The 17031-nt window shown below is 43.2% G+C and overlaps 1 protein-coding gene across 7 annotated transcripts in view; it reads right to left on the bottom strand.

The window, feature by feature from the left end:
• MYO9A (myosin IXA) overlaps positions 1–17031 on the bottom strand; it is a 392893-nt gene that overhangs the window by 287451 nt on the left and 88411 nt on the right. For all 7 annotated transcript variants that reach the window (XM_019499347.2, XM_059714929.1, XM_059714932.1 and 4 more), the window contains exon 2: positions 7155–8065. In XM_019499347.2, coding sequence (XP_019354892.1) covers positions 7155–7997 — 843 coding nt within the window. In that variant the 5' untranslated portion in view covers positions 7998–8065. The remainder of the gene's footprint in view (positions 1–7154; positions 8066–17031) is intronic.

Below are 17031 nucleotides of genomic sequence, written 5' to 3'. Positions count from 1 at the left end.
TGTAGGAGTTTAATTCATTGGAAGGTTTCTTTTTTTTTTTCTTCCTTTAAATAGATTTACCATGTACTTGGGTGGGCTTTGTAAGTGCATGTATCTGTATTAAAAGGACATGTGGGGGATACTTTTTGTAGGTGGACTCTGCTGTACGTATTTTGATAGGTTTTATACACATTACTGAGAGGTGGCTCCTTATGCATGTATCCCACACAAAAAGTGATTAAGCTAGAATGAAAATAGCTTAAACACACCCGCAGGTTAGTAAGCCAGGAAGTCTTATGTGAAAGGTGCATTTGAAAAATAAATTAAATATATGAAAGACTTAATAGTTGAAGTGTGGGGAAATAAGCCTGTATGAGAAACTATGGAACAAGAAATCAACCACAGAATGGATTCTCTTAAGTATGGTCTCAGCAGAGATTCTGGATTCTATCCCATTTACCTAGACTAGCTTGTAAAATCTCTCATGCTCTAAATGAGTTAACTGCTTTGTTTATCCCTTTTGATCTCTTCAACTTACCTTCCCCTCTCAGGAATGCCTCCCTCCCTTCTCTATCCTGCTCTCTGAAAGTCCATTCATAGCATCTAATGAAGTAAGCATAAGCTTTTGTAGGCTACAGCCTATCTGAAAAGGCTAGTCTTTAAGGGCTCTTATAAACGTGGAGGGAGCCAACTCTGACGTGCTGGAAATCCAGCGTGTCGAAACAGAATCAATCGATTGAGTCTGCTGGAGCGCTCCAAAGAACCGCAGCATCACATGCATCAGTGACGATGTTATCACTCAAAGCACCCTGTGCGGGCCAGGTACGAACCCGCGGTCCTTGTCGCGCTGCACGCAGGCTGTGGCTGGCAGCCCAGGCACGCCGGGTCAGAGAGGGCGGGCGCCGAGCTAGAATTAGGCACAGACGTGTAATGGTAGATTTTAAGGTTGTTTACTTACACCGAGATGGTCGCGGTGCAGGCTGAAAACTTGCTTGAGTTGCAGTTACAAACAGAAAGAACACGAACAACCACGCTGGAGTTTGCTAGGCTCCACGCAAACAGAACTCCGGATGTCCAGGACAAGCGCACCACAAAGCTGAAAACTTGTAGATACGTCTTAAAGAAGGTTACCGCACGAAGACGGGAAGAGGTGGGCAGTGGATCAGGCCACCAAACTCCTCTGGATCTCACACAGGGTTTCTATTACCCTGCCACGTACCCAGAGTCCCCACAAGATGGATGTGGAGTCCTCTTCGGCTTGGGCGGAAACCGGTCTAGCCTCTTATACGGCTAGCAGGTCAATCGCTAGTCGCCACGTGGGAATAATTTAGAACTAGCCAATAGCAGGAAACAAATTTGCATTCGAATAGCAGGAACTCTTTGCACCGTGCATTTCTGTGCTGCAAAGAAAATGCACCCTGCAAAGACAGCTGCAAAGTGGCGGGAACTCTCTCCTTTGCACGCGGGTTCTCTGTGCAGCAAAACTCCACCATGCAATGAAGCTGTAATTCAATGGGGATAATTCTAGTGCCGAAGCACACTCAAAATCATACCTTTGGGTCATGACATCCCCCCTTGCTGAAGGCACAATAGAATTATACTACATGTTCATCATTCGGATCATCAGTAGCTCTGTTAACGGTTCATGAAACTAAACGAACAAATACAAAATTAGCTAACAATAAAAGGTCGTCCTCAAGGGATCGAATCAAATAATAGCCGGCACACACACATATACACATAATTACATTCGTAACAAAAAACTGGACGATCATGGCTTCAGTGGGCATCATGGTGGAATTGCGTGTCAGGCCCTCGCTCCTTTCGGTGATGTTGTCCCTCTCGGGGCCTCTCTCTACCATGCACTCTGAATCCCGGATCTATAAAAGAACTTTCTTAAAATGGTTATTTTACTATTGTTTACAAAATTACACGGGACCGCACGATAATGCAGTCGATTAAACTTACTATCTTGTAATACTGGACGTTCGGATTCATGGCATCTTGTGTTCCGAGCCTCAGTCGGGCGTTGACATTCCCGATCACCAGACAGTCTTGGCTCCATTAGGACACGCAGTCTTGGCAACTGATGAAGGAGACTACTCACAGGGTGGTCGACCATTGGGTTAAGCACAATTCGCAAAACCACTATGTTCCTCTGCCCATAGACCTCAAGAAAACTGTTTATGCTGTCGAGGGTCACTGGAACGGTTCCAGGGTCTCGCAGGTGACGATGAGGCCATGGTCGCATTTGCTGAAGCGGTGTCAGTCCCAGCGTACATACTCTTGGGTTCCAGGCACAATACGAGACTCCTATGATAGCCAGTACAAGCTGTTCTGCACCGGTGTGCTCTGGTCGTCCATCGTGCCATGCATGGGCCTTTTGTTCAATTACTCCTGCCACAAGCGCTGGAATTGGAATAGGCCAGTGGACGCTAAACGCCACCATGTCTGTGTCAGTGACATGTCCCCTACTCCATGAAGCTTGTCTCACCAAGAAACTTGCCTCTTCCTGGTCCAGGAGGTCAGACCCAAGCTCCACGACCAGACGTCCCAACCACACAGCCAGAGTTTCCTCGGGTTGGATCCTGGATTCTCTACACAGATTCTTCAGTTCGGCTCTGGACCAAGTGTAGTAAGTAGTAGCATGAACTGCACTCTGCGGATTGATGACTTGGCTGCTTGATGCTGCAGGCTGATCAGTTTCTTCGCGAGTTGTTGTTGTCGTTGTTTCTGTTGGAGCTGTAGTTGTTACAGTGGGGGTTGTTGCTGTTTCAGGCGGGAGGGGCGGATGTACTCCTCCGCTTGACTCCCCCTCCCGTCAGCAGAGGGGCGTGGTCGGCAGAAGCGTCGCTATGTTGCTGGGCGGAGTTACCGGCCGAACCCTCACGGGTTCCTCCGAAGCTCCATCCCTCTTTTCCGGCTCCTCCACGCGGTCTTCTTTCCGCTCAGCGCCATCTTGTCATGGCATTTTAAGATCCCCTCTCTCAGCTGCTTCTCCGACCGCCCAAACGGCCATACGCAGCTGGGTCTTCAAACTTAGAGTTTTGTTCATTAGATCCGTCATGGTTTGAAAAGTTGCATTCAATTCTCCCCCCTTGTCGCACCGTAGGACCACTCCCTCATCTACGGTGCGCTCCTCCGTCTCCGGGTTTTCGCGGAGCTCGGACAGAAGATCGCGACCCCTCAGTCTAGGTATTACCATGTAAGGGGAAAGCCAGCCAATCGGCATCGGCTCTCCCATCTCCCGGGCACATCGCAAGCAACGGACACACTCCCGGGTGAGTGTCAGGCCCACTGCGCTCGCTGGGTCGACTTCAGCGAGGGTCACAGCATCGAGGGGCCTGTACAGGACCCGCTCGTCACTCATGATACACCCGAACGCCGCAGGGTGAAGATACACTTCTCTCCCTTCTAGGGCTCTGTCTCGGGAGCTCCCTCTTCTCCCTTCAGCAAAAGGCGTCCACTGATACATCTCTTACCCGTTCCGCCCGCCTGGTGGTATGCAATGTGCGCCTCCAGTTCCGTAACACTTGCTACGTTGCGTCTCCCACTTTTCCAAGGGCAGTTCTCAACTAATTCTAACTCCAGCGAGCCCTCTCCTGATCCCATCCTCATCACCATGTGCGGGCCGGGTGCGAACCCGTGGCCCTTGTTGCACTGCACGCGGGCTGTGGCCGGCAGCCTGGGCAGGCCGGGTCGGAGAGGGAGGTCGCCGAGTTAGAATTAGGCACAGACGCGTAATGGTAGATTTTAAGATTGTTTACTTACACCGAGATGGTCGCGGTGCAGGCTGAAAACTTGCTTGAGTTGCGGTTACAAACAGAAAGAACACGAACAACCACGTGGAGTTTGCTAGGCTCCACACAAACAGAACTCCGGATGTCCAGGACAAGCACGCCACAAAGCTGAAAACTCGTAGATACGTCTTAAAGAAGGTTACCGCACGAAGACGGGAAGAGGTGGGCGGTGGATCAGGCCGCCAAACTCCTCTGGATCTCACACAGGGTTTCTATTACCCTGCCACGTACCCAGAGTCCCCACGAGATGGATGTGGAGTCCTCTTTGGCTTGGGCGGAAACCGGTCTAGCCTCTTATACGGCTAGCAGGCCAATCGCTAACCACCACGTGGGAATAATTTAGAACTAGCCAATAGCAGGAAACAAATTTGCATTCGAATAGCAGGAACTCTTTGCACCGTGCATTTCTGTGCTGCAAAGAAAATGCACCCTGCAAAGACAGCTGCAAAGTGGCGGGAACTCTCTCCTTTGCATGTGGGTTCTCTGTGCAGCAAAACTCCACCGTGCAATGAAGCTGTAATCCCACGGGGATAATTCTAGTGCCGAAGCACACTCAAAATCATACCTTTGGGTCATGACACACCCCACCGCCGTTCTTCAGCTCGGTGGACATGATGCTTGGACACTATTAACTGGCGCAGCTCACTAATTAAAGCACCTTCCTCCTCCCCTACCCTCCCGGAGCACATGTAAAAATGTCCTTTGATGGCACGCTGCTCTGCCCTCTGCCTGACTCGGGGGTAACATGGCTACCTATATTTACTTGTGAACTAACAGTCTAACACATTCAAAATTGGTAGGTCTCACTTCTCAAAAAATAATCTTGTGCACGACAGATCTGAAAATGCTGAGAAATAATCTAAGAACACCAATATGAACACTATAACATTGACAGTGAGGTGAAGATACGGCATATCAGATTGTAAGACTTGAGTGACTGATGAAAATGCACTGGCTTTGCTTAATGGGAGACAGGGCTAATGGAAAAAAACAAGCAAACAACACAGTAGCTATACATAAGCAAGTCTCCAAAAACACATTTGTGGGGACAACTACAAGACAATGACAATAATCTTGCCTCAAGTGACACAGCTGTTTTGCCAGCCTATGAATTAATATGCAAAAGGGCTATAAGCAGTTAAAAGCTCTTTCAGAAGTTGAAGTGGAAGGGGCTAGGAGCATAGGTGGGATCTGTCCAGGACTTCAAGCTGAAACTAAAAATGGTTATGGGATATTGAACCATGAAGAAATTAGACCTTCTCCAGCTTCAAGGAATGATGAGCCTTAGCGGGGAAATGTTGGTACAAGTATGGACTGGTCACTTCATTTAAGATCTATTTTTCTTAAGTTCTTTGGTGTTAAATACTTTGCCTTAAAAATGGCTCTGTGATCACTAATTACTACCACCGTCATTGCTTATAAAAAGGAAAAGAACTGCACACCTTGAAATAAGTCAGGGTCTACACTGAGATAACCATAGTTGAACATGGGGAACTACAGCCCAGGGTCCAGTCTGATAATTTTTAATGGACTTCATAGAGAACACAGGTCTAGTCTTTCCCACCAAGAGCAGATGCTTTAGAAGAAAGAAAATTGGAAAAGTGCATCATTATTTATTTTAAAAGATTCAATGCAACAGCGAATCTTTGTAGAAGTCCCTGAGATTTTCTTTCACCTCTATTTTGCTAGGAAACGTCTCTCCCCAGTGAAGATACGTCCAAAGCAATTGATTTTTTTTTTTTTTTTACATCCAGACTGGTTTACTAAAATTCACAGCATCCAAAGCTGAATATGAAAAAGTAAAAACTTCAAACACATGGTGATACTACCTCCAAAAAAGAAAAACCAAAACCACAGATCCCTACTTCCTCCAAAGGCCTGTGAGGGGTTAAAGGTGCAGCCCCAGTCACTGCTCCCTCCTTTACTCCGGCTGCAGCAGCAGTCTCTTGGGTTCCCGTCCCTCCTTTGGCTAGGGGTTTTTGCCTCTGCCCTAGCAGGTGGACCCTTGCAGGGAGCTAGGGCCAAACAGAAATTTATCTAAACTGGGGAGGGACTCCATAAGCTCCACTAGTGACTCTTGCATAAACAACCAATAATGGATAGCAACAAAAAACACAAGACTAATAATTACTTGGATATACAGTCAAGACACTAATTCACAAAAGAAAATAATAGAGCACACCTTTTTACATATTCTTTTAGGGAGCTGAAGGGAGTTTCCTCCACCCAGAAGCATTCTTTTTCCTAGCAAGCAAACTTCCTTCATATAAACTTCCTTTAAACATAGGTGTAGCATCACTCCACCTCAAATTGCTAAACAAGTTCTTTCAAATCTAGCTTCCCAGACAGATGTTGCCACTTCCCTTTGGCATAGGATGTTGAATGCCAAGGAACAGCCTTTTAGGTGAAGGGAGCCTTTATAACCACTAATCGAAGAAATAAAACAAGCTTCAACAAGATGGTTGTTTTTAAACATACAATGTTCTAGTACTTGCATCCCACTAAGTTCCTTTGCTATGAAATTACTTTCCAACTAGCTAAATATTTTCCTTACAAATCACATTTAGTGACATTACATGTGTAAAAATTAAAGTATTGTATTTTCTTGTATACAACATGCACTTTTTTTTTTTTTTTTTTTAAGAAAATCAAACAAGCCCACCTGCTGGAAACTGGAGTGCGCACCACATGTGACGAATATGGTAAGAGCAGGTTCTGCCATTTATGGGTGATCCACAGGGAGCTGAACAATGGACAGGATCTGCTCCCTAGCTGCTGCCACACAGTTGCTCACTATAAGGTAAAATCTTTCCCCCCTCACTCTGCCTTTCAAAAGCAAGCTGTGTAGTATATTCTAGGGCATGCTGTGTGCAAGACAATATAGTATATAGAAGCTTTTTTTCTGATGGGTGGGAGAAAGACAACTAGGGCATGCCAAAACCTGAGTACAAGGCATCTTCATGCATAAAACCTCAAATAAAGTTAACAGTTAAACCCTGACAGTAACACAGTCAATATACTAGATGTAGTAAGCTCCATTTTTAAATCAAGTCTCTTGTTAACTAAAAATAATCATTTTGGGATGTCTATGATTTTTAAAAAATGAAATTCACCACTGTACAGTATAGCTAAATCACATTAAAGTGAAAACAAATGTTTTTAATAAATTCCCAAAATAGCCATTCACTTCATTTTTTTCAAGAGCATTAAAACTGTATATGCTTTATAAAGATGCACCTAGACACTATTCATAATAGTGTGGTAAATCCTGCTTACTATTATCATTTGTGCAGTACACACTCGTAGTATAAAATCAGGACTATTTTTTGTAACACATCAAAAATAGCTTCATCATTAGTATTACTTTCATCTTACCTCAAGCACTGGTCCAGCTCCAAGAATAATCTGTTCTACTCCGCTAGCAAATCCCTTCTGGCTGAGAGCAGTGAGGTGATGAATCAGAAAGTTTGTGCTCTGTGTTTTCCCTGACCCACTTTCTCCTGAAATGACAATGCATTGGTTCTTCCTGCGCTGAAGCATTGCATGGTAGGCCACATCAGCCACAGCATAAATATGGGGCTCCAGCTTTCCAAGCTGATGGTTATCGTACATTTTGACATACTTCGGATTGTAAATAGGGAGAAACTTGAATGGATTGATAACTATTAGGATACTACCTACATAAGTATAAATTTTTTCCTGCTTAAAGCGGTTTCGAAGATTTTCCAAGAGCGTTTTCTCATTTAAGTCTGGTAAACTACAAAGGTCATCATAGTCCTTCTGCGGTGGTTGAGGAAGGAATCCACGTTCCACCATCCTGCGACGCTCTTCCGTCACCCGTAACCAGGACTGGAGGCTGCCATAATGAATTGACCCATCTAGATTCTTCTCTCGCAGAAGGAAGCGATAATCCTCCCCGCTCAGTCGGTTCTCAAGTGCCATGCGGGGCCACAACATCATGCGCTGGACTGGGCAGTCCGTAGGGTTGAGAATCCATTCCTCCCCACCAAACTCCTTCACCTCTGCTAGGACATAACATTTTGTTTTGTCTAGCTGGAGTTTATTAATGAGAGAGTCTATCACCTCAGCAGCTGTTGAAGTTTTTCTGGCAGTAATGGGGCAATAGATAGTCCCTTCAGCAATGTTCCCAGGGTATATGTGTAATGTGAACTCACTGTCCTCAAAGCGTCGTCTTCCTCCAGCATCATTCACACTCATATTGGACCCCTTCCCATCAGTACCTGCAGTGCATCTTTAGAACAGTCCAGTATGCCGTCATGACATCACTAAAAATGGAGATAAACATTAAGACTTTTTTTAGTAAACTAGATGAGAAGATAAGGCAATATCAGCTAAGCAATACCATTAATCTCATTCTTAAGATTTTACAAAGGGCTTTGTCAAACTCTGCCATTTGGAAAGACAACTGAATTGTAAAATACCACAGTACTATAAGGAAAACTAACTGCAGCCAGAAGACATTTACTGTGCTAACACTAACCAATTGAGACCCTATTCTACTCTTACACACTCAGAAATACCTCACATTAAAATCTTGATAATTCCTGAAAAAGTCTAAAGAGGCATTGAGGATTCAAAATTTCTCGCTAGTTTTAAATTAATATGTTCCATTGTGGGTAAAATCATGGGGGAAAATGTGGCATTTTGCAAGCAGTACAGGAATATGTTGGGGATGCTTATGTCCAGTAGGTATATCTTTCGGAAAAAACACTTCTACTATGCATAGAATAATTTTAGTTTAGTTTGCTTGGTTTGACTGCCTGCTTTTCCATTTTTAGATATTTCAAGCAAACTGAGCAGGAACGTCATTTAATAAACGGAGTGCCTGAAAAACACCTCAACTTTTCTATGCAGACTACCCAGATATAATCAAAGTCTAAAACGCTTCCTACACAAGCGCATTGTAACATGCAATGTTTCTTAACTATTTTCAGATTCTGAGCAAGTCACAGCAAGCGTATTTTAAAAAAAAAAAAGTAATGACCTTCAATCCCTATACTACAGGCATTTTCAAAAGAAAAGAAAGAGTGAAACCACCTTCCCCATTACTTCAGAGTTTTTCCTGTACAAACTTCTTACAATGACATTTAAGCAAAAGCAAGGCACTTCAAAACGTCGAGGAACTATGCACAATGATTTCCTGTTGTCCCAAAACTGAGATGCTCGTTTTTCTGACTTCTTGCATCACTCAACCATTAATGAACATTAGAACTATTATTTTTTCTGAGCATTAATCCAACATGCAAAACAAAACAGAAATATTATGCTGATACACTGCCAATACACCAGATGATATCAAATCATGTTTGGAGGCTTAACTTGCTGGGATCCTTTGATCCCAGACAAATTCCTGCCCCTGGGGCAAGGTGCTGGACTCAATCTCCTGGGTCTCTTCCAGCCCTAATGTCTATGAAATCTAAAAATACAGTGGCCATCCATTCCCTGCCCTTTCTATGGCTGGTTGATATCAACAGAGGCTAGTGCATTAAGTAGCTTCACTAAATATACTCCATCTTCAAATCACCCCCACCTCCCGCCCACCTACAAATTCTCAGCTGATCAGCTACAGCCAGAATACTGTTCTTCAGCAATGCCACCTCCACACCTTTCAAAGATGTAGGAGAAGCTACCATATATAAACTGAATCAAAAGATCTCTGTCATAAATAGTTTGGCTATCATGAAAAAAGTTTTTCAAAAAAGGACTTGGCACTAATTCCTCACATCATAGTGCCAGTTTTCCCCTACGTATTTCTGAAGACAGCTGCATGGGGCCAAAGTACAGAGCCAACTTAACCCTTTTACTTTCCACTAAATACACAGAAACCACGCTATTTGCAAATACAGCATAGTTATTGAAGCAAATTTCTTATTGTGATTTTTTCAGGCAGAAAGCGTGTGAGATTGCAAGCTGACAGCAGTTAAGTGGGCATGTGTTAGAGAGTCTAATTCTCTAGGAAATGCTTTGTAAAATCTCTTTATTCTTCTGTCTATTAACAGTAAGAACAGCGCTTAATGCTCAGTACTATGTGCTGTACAGGTACAATTCTAAGCCTCTGGGAATATATGTATTACACAAATTGGCTGCAAATCCAAAAGAAACAAGGAGAAAAATAGCTCCCAAGGCCATGATGCTGCCTAGAGATTAAGGTGAAGCCAACTAAAACTAAGGTGGGCTGCTTTTTTTTTTTTTAAACCAGAAGAACGTTGCGTCCTTCCCCTTATAAAAACCCTTATCCCAAAAGAAACGCCAAAAGTATTAAGCATCTCTGCTACCATGATGCTGTTTCATAGAGCTGCTTGCTATCTTAGCCAAGTTTCTCAACGATGTTCACATAGTGATAAATGCTAGATGAGGCAGATACACTTTTTAATCCTCCAACTGGTTTAAAAATCCAAATGATGTGCATACATACCAATGCAAAAATAGTGTTAAGTCTATACTGGGTGTGAAAAAAGTATGGTACTCAAAAATATGGGAGTTCCCAAAGTAAGTTTCTCTCACCACATTAAGATGAGCTGTGCTGGATATCAGAAGTAGAGGTTTTTAAGACCCAGGAAGACAAAGCCTTGAGTGGAATGATATAATTGGGGATGGCCCTGCTTTGGAGCACGGGACTGTACTAGATGACCTCTTGAGGTCCCCTCCAACCCTCATCTTTTATGACTCTATGATCTACTCAGTCCTACCTATACAGTCCTACCTATAAGTTCTTCCTAGACTCACTTCATTTACTGAGAAAAGAACAGATTCCTATCTTAATTCCACTGCACTTCTGCCATAATGCCAACTTTCAGATTTTTCCTTGATTCCCTCTCAGATGTTATAAGACAAGGCCATGATCAGGAGATACAGGGAAAGATTCTGTTCTGTACCTCTAAGAGGTCCTATACAGAAGTCATACTCAAAGAAATGGTGGATTAGCCTCTCAAAGTCATCTTTGGGCCCTGCCTGGTTCTGGGCTTCTCAGCACCCTATGGGACAGATAGCTCCAACGGTCCATCTTGCATTACAGCAGTCTAGCCCTTTCTGCCTATGAACAACAATTCCTCAAATGTTCACGGTGCTGTGATCCCTGTCCCTGGCATACTTGCAACATCAAGACTCGTAAAAGGTTCTTTGGAAAACAAGCTTTTGATTATACTCCTTATTTCTTACACCAAGAGAATTCTCGTCTGTGTCAACACATCCAGAGCTTGAGAAACTCTTTATGCCACTCCAGTTATTTTACTCAGTATGAAGAAGCCAAAGTAAGGGTGAAAATGTTACTTGCCGTGCTATTTCCATTTCTGCCAATATCTTTATTAGTTAACTTATAGCCATCATCTCACTTTACCCCTGGTTATATAGGAATATCACCTACCTTACACTGATATTAGTATGTTTAATTATATTAAGTTGCAAAGGTGCAGTACCACCTGATAAATTGTATTACGTAAATGCAAAGTATTATTGTATACTGTTTATTTATCTAATTTTAAATAAATTAGCAAGTGCACACTCCTACACACACACACACACACACACACACACACACACTCTATTATAAAAACCTACGTTTGTCTGTCTGTCTGTAATGCTTTATTCGAGTTCTGACAGAAGGCATCGCCATGATGGTGGGGACACCGGGGACGAAGCGGGGGAGGCGAAGTGGGGATCGGGCCCAGACCACAAGCAGCAGGAGGGAAGGGAGAGCAGGCCTGGACAGGGGGCCCCGGGGCTCCATCCCCACCCCCCCATCATTCTTGACAGGCAATTGGCTAGTATACACACACACACACACACACACACAAAATGTACCTGACACTGAATCAACCTACACACTATAGGAGGAGCACACAGACAGAAATTTGCAACTGCTTCAAACATTTTCTAAACTGTTGGTTGTAACATAAGTCTCGTCTTTGGGGGGCAGGGCAGAGGAATAAGTTAAATTATCTTACTAACTTAGGGTAAAATCCTAGTGAAGAAAGGCACTTTGTGCACAAAAACTTGTCTAACCTCTCATTCAACTATACAGCTGCTCTAATAAAAGCCATTACAAAAAAAAGAAAAAAAGCTTTCCTTCTCCCATATTACCTGGATCATCATGACTACAATAATACTTCGACCCTAGTGAAGACAGAACAAGCGTATTATTTTCATATTAGTTTATTAAAGACTATGAGTGTGTGCAGGCCGGGTTGGACCCCGGGCCCTTTTCGTCACTCTGCACGCGGGCTGTGGCCGGCAGCCCGGGCAGGCCGGGTCGGAGAGGGCGGGCGCCAAGCTAGAATTAGGCACAGACACGTAACGGTTGATTTTAAGATTGTTTACTTACACCGAGATGGTCGCGGTGCAGGCTGGAAACTTGCTTGAGTTGCGGTTACAACAGAAAACACGAACAATCACGTGGAGTTTGCTAGGCTCCATGTAGACAAAACACGAACAATCACGTGGAGTTTGCTAGGCTCCACGTAGACAGAACTCCGAATGTCCAGGACAAGCGCACATAAACTCGTCAATACACCTTATAGTAGGCTCCGTTCGAAGACGGGAAGAGGTGGGCAGTGGATCAGGCCGCCAAACTCCTCTGAGCAACACACAGGGTTTCTATTACCCTGCCGCGCACACCCAGAGTCCCCACGAGATGGATGCGGAGTCCTCTTCGGCTTGGGCGGAAACTGCTCAAGCCTCTTATACGGCTAGCAGGCCAATCGCTAGCCGCCACGTGTGAATAATTTAGAACTAGCCAATTGCGGGGCACAAATTTGCATATGACGAGCGGGAACTCTTTGCACCGTGCATTTCTGTGTTGCAAAGAAAATGCACCCTGCAAGGACTGCTGCAAAGTGGCGGGAACACTCCTTTGCACGCAGGTTCTCTGCGCAGCAGAACTCCTTCGTGCAATGAAGCTGTAAACCCACGGGGATAATTCTTAGTGCCGAAGCACACACAAAAAATCAGACCTTTGGGTCATGACAGAGTGAACCTAGGTTTAAAAGCTTCTCCTCCTCCCCCACCTCCCAAGTAACGACAAAACTTTAGAGGCTGGACAAGTTCTTCATAAACTATAATTAAATGTCCAAAATATTTCATTTCATCCTCCCCTTGCTGACCTCAGACCACTGAAATTGGTTCTCAAAAACCTGTATTCTTTTAATAGAGCGGCAAAATGAAGATTTGCATATCCGAGCTACAAGACATCTTGAACACTTTGGCACTCTACGGAGCCAAGCACTAATCTCAGAGTGCAAAGTCTGAAAATATCAGTAACCTTCAAATTGCACATATGCAGAGTCAGTTCCCTAGAGATATTTTAAAGCTAGAAACCTCCACTGAAATTACAAGTTAACAATGTGGAGGAGAGGTCATGCATGGATTTACAACTCTTAAAGTGACAGAACTATACAAATTCCAGTAGTTGCAATCTATGGACATTTATATATCTGCTGATACAGATGTATATAAATGTCAAAGGCACATAAAGGTTGGATTGTTTTAAGTCTGTGGAGTGTTAAAGTTATTTGCAAAGAGTTTTGTAAGCACTGGTACATATGAATAAGGCTTTCCTACACTGTTCAACCCTTACCGGCAGGTCTCTTTGGTTTTAAAAAAATGCCATATCCCAAAGCATGTTAGAAGGAATACTACAATAAACTGCGTGCAGGCCCTATAAGGGAAAACAGTCATTGCCTTCATAAAGCTATAGGAATAGCAGCAGGAGCACATATCTGGAGAGAGGTTCTCTTAGGAATGTTGTCCCTGCAGGTCTAGGCAGTAATTTGCCACCCTGGCTGATAAATTGTTACAGATACATTTGCTCAGAGAGTAAATATTGTGCAATTTGTATTTCTTTATTCATTTATATTTATATTTTGCCCTATCCAAAAACATGTACTTTAATGAAATAGTGTTAGTATTGCCATACGTTAAGAAAATATACTTTTCAGCAAAATGGCATTAGGTCAAAATTGTAATATACCCATATAGGCGAAGAAAATAATTTCTACAGCCTAAAAAATAAAAAGAAAGACCTACCCTCTATCAGTATAAATGTGCCCATACCAAGAAAGTGGTAGATTGTAAGATTACTAAAGCTCAACTACCAAGATTTCTTTCAATCTCTATGTTAACCTACATTTCAACCTCTACTGATCTTTAGGAAAGATAAAGTAGTAGCATTAGGGTGACCACTGATGTGTCCCCAGAATACAGACTTCCCCTTGGTAAGGGAAAGGACCCCTTGGTCAATACTGGTGAGGGGTGGGGCTGCCACCTCCTCGATCAATCAGCAGCGAGGGGTGGGGCCACTGTGCCCCTTGGCCAATCAGCAGCAAGGAGCACAGCTATCCCAAAAAGGCCACTTGCTTCCCTCCCTCCCTGTCTGAGAGCCCTGCTCCTCCTGGCTGAGCACCATCTAACTTCTAGGCACAGCCAAAAGAATCACGAGGACAAATGATTAACATGCATTTCCACCAGTGAACTGAAAAACAGGACTTTCTGCAATCTGATCCTCATTTAGAAATGGACAGGGGACAAAGGGTTTAGAAACAGGACAGTTCAATATAAAATAGGACCAATGGCCACCCTAAACAGCATGCTCATCTCCCTGGAGACAGAACTCTAACTACATCCTTTAGATCTTGCAGAGGCTGTAAGAGCTTACATGTAATTATAGAATCTCAAAGTATGTATGTATTCATGGACTTTAAGTACCTGTTTAAAATGGGACTTTCACACTAGAAAAGTAATAAGACTAACATTTAAAACAAAATGTTCCTTGGCCAAATACTTTACAAAGTCCTTCTGAAAAATATTTAATACATTTAGGTTTAAATAAAAACTTTCACTCACCTACTTCATTGCAAAACTGACCAAAAAGGATTAAATTCATGACTGAGTGATAACCAACAAACTTAAATCATAAAACATTGACGTTTTTGGAAAGTGATTTCACAAATCAAGAACTCTGGCCTGAAATAAGATTGACAAGGTGGATTAGAAATGTGTGTGTCCTTATTAAAAGTTATATTTGAAAACAAAGCTATCTTCAATGATCAAACCTGTCAAAAAACATTTTAGTAACCTCTTAAAGTTTTTAATGAAGTTTCTTTGAGATAGCAATTTATGTATTGTGAATCTATTCAATGTAAATAAAGTGTTTTGAGTTTATAGAAATATATTTCCACAAGCTTCGGCAGTTGACAGAGGATTTTCCATTCCTAAACATTAGCAGTAAATGAAATGTCTCAAATGATTAAGAAAAATGCTAACCATACTACTGTTCATGACCAGAGGAGTTACGCATCTGACCAGGTTAGTCTATAAGATGCACATCTACCCTGCCTTCTGCCACGCTACTGTTACGTACTTAATGTTTCTGTCATGGGAAGAAAGGCCGAATCATTTTAAAAAATAATATAGGATACTTTATTTTGGCAATTACTTGTTGCAAACTAAACATGCAAATGTTAAACTGAGTAACAACCCAGTACTGGGTAGTTTATCAAATATGGTAAACTAAGTGCTGTTACTAAATTACTAGCTAATTGTTACAGGCCGCACACAATGTTGTTACAGCTCACACACAGTAAGTTGGTAAAGGGGAAGAAGTAGTGCACTGAGCCCAGTGGGAATTTCCTTTCACATCACTGAAAGAACTACTCTCACTAATCCACAGAGCAACACTGACAAATTCTAAAGACACCCACAGTTAGATCCTCCCTAGATGAAGGAAAATTCTGAAATTATGATTCAGAGGAAGGTAAGGCAAAGGGAGAATCTAGAAGAATTCAGCCCCTTGTTACAGGATAACTTCAGTTTTTTTACCCACTAAAAAAACTAAGCGACTGTAACTTAGATGATCATACGGTCAGGTGAGTGGCCAATTGGCTAATGGGACGCACCCAGACAGTGGTGGTGGATGGGTCAGTATCACCTGGGAAAGATATGGGCAGCAGTGCCCCCCAGGGCTTGGTCCTCAGGCCAGTGCTGTTCAATTTCTTCATCAGGGATTTGGAAGAGGGTGTGGAGAGCACACTGTCCAAAATTTGCAGATGACACTAAATTATGGGACAAGGTAGACATATTGGAGGGTGGGGAATGGATCCAGGTAGATATGGAGAGGCTGGAAAGGTGGGAAGAACAAAATAGGATGCAGTTCAACAAAGATAAGTGCAGAGTGCTGCACCTAGGGAGACAGAATCACCAATACACTTACAGACTGGGAGATGACCTTTTAAGCAGAAAGGGATCTTTGAGTAATAGTTGACACAAAGATGAACATGAGTCAACAATGTGACAAAGTGATCAATAGAGCTAACCGCACTCTATCATGCATTAACAGGTGCATCACGAACAGGTCTAAGGAGGTGATACTTCTCTACATGGCACTGGCGAGCCAGCAGCTGGAGTACTGTGTCCAGTTTTGGGCGCCACGCTTCAAGAGGGATGTGGATAACCTTAAGAGGGTCCAGAGGAGGGCCACTCATATGGTTAGGGGCCTAAAGGGAAGGTCCTATAAGGACAGGTTGAGGGAGCTGGATCTCTTCAGCCTCCACAAGAGAAGGCTGAGAGGTGATCTAGTGGCAAACTGCAAATTCGTCAAGGGGGGGGGAGCAGCAAGAAATAGGAGATACTTTGTTTACCAGGGCACCCCTTAGAGTAACTAGAAACAACCGTCACGAACCGACGGAGAGCAGATTCAGATTGGACATTAGGAAGAACTTCTTTACGATACGGGTTACCAGAGTCTGGAATGGGCTTCTGAGGGACGTGGTGCTCTCCCCTATCTTGGAGGTTTTTAAGAGGAGACTGGACAAACATCTGGCTGGGGTCATCTGACAGCAGCACTCTTTCCTGCCCAGAGGCAGGGGGTCAGACTTGATGATTTTCCAAGGTTCCTTCCAACCCTAAAAAAAAAATCTATGAAATCTAATCTATGAAATCTAAGAAGAGTTGTTACCTTAACCATACTTTTGTGCTTTAATTTCAGTTTATTGGGCAAAATTTCTCCTAACATTTTTGACACAGCTTAATAGAAATGTAAACACTATTGACTTCATCAGTGCTGTTGCCTAGAGTATGAGAAAAAACACAAATATCCTTTTGCCATCAAAGCTGTTGCTGGACCCAGTCACTTGATGGTAAACAATATACCATGTGCTAACACTGCAGGGAAGGAAATCTCAATGTTCTCTTCTGTTCTTGCTTCTCTTCTTTTTTGGCAAAGAAAAGTTGCTTAATCAAC

The sequence above is a fragment of the Alligator mississippiensis genome, chromosome 11 (assembly GCF_030867095.1).
Source record: "Alligator mississippiensis isolate rAllMis1 chromosome 11, rAllMis1, whole genome shotgun sequence".
In the NCBI taxonomy this organism is placed as follows: Eukaryota; Metazoa; Chordata; order Crocodylia; family Alligatoridae; genus Alligator; species Alligator mississippiensis.
Note: the sequence above shows the minus strand (reverse complement) of the source record. Positions and strands in the feature narration are given on the sequence as shown.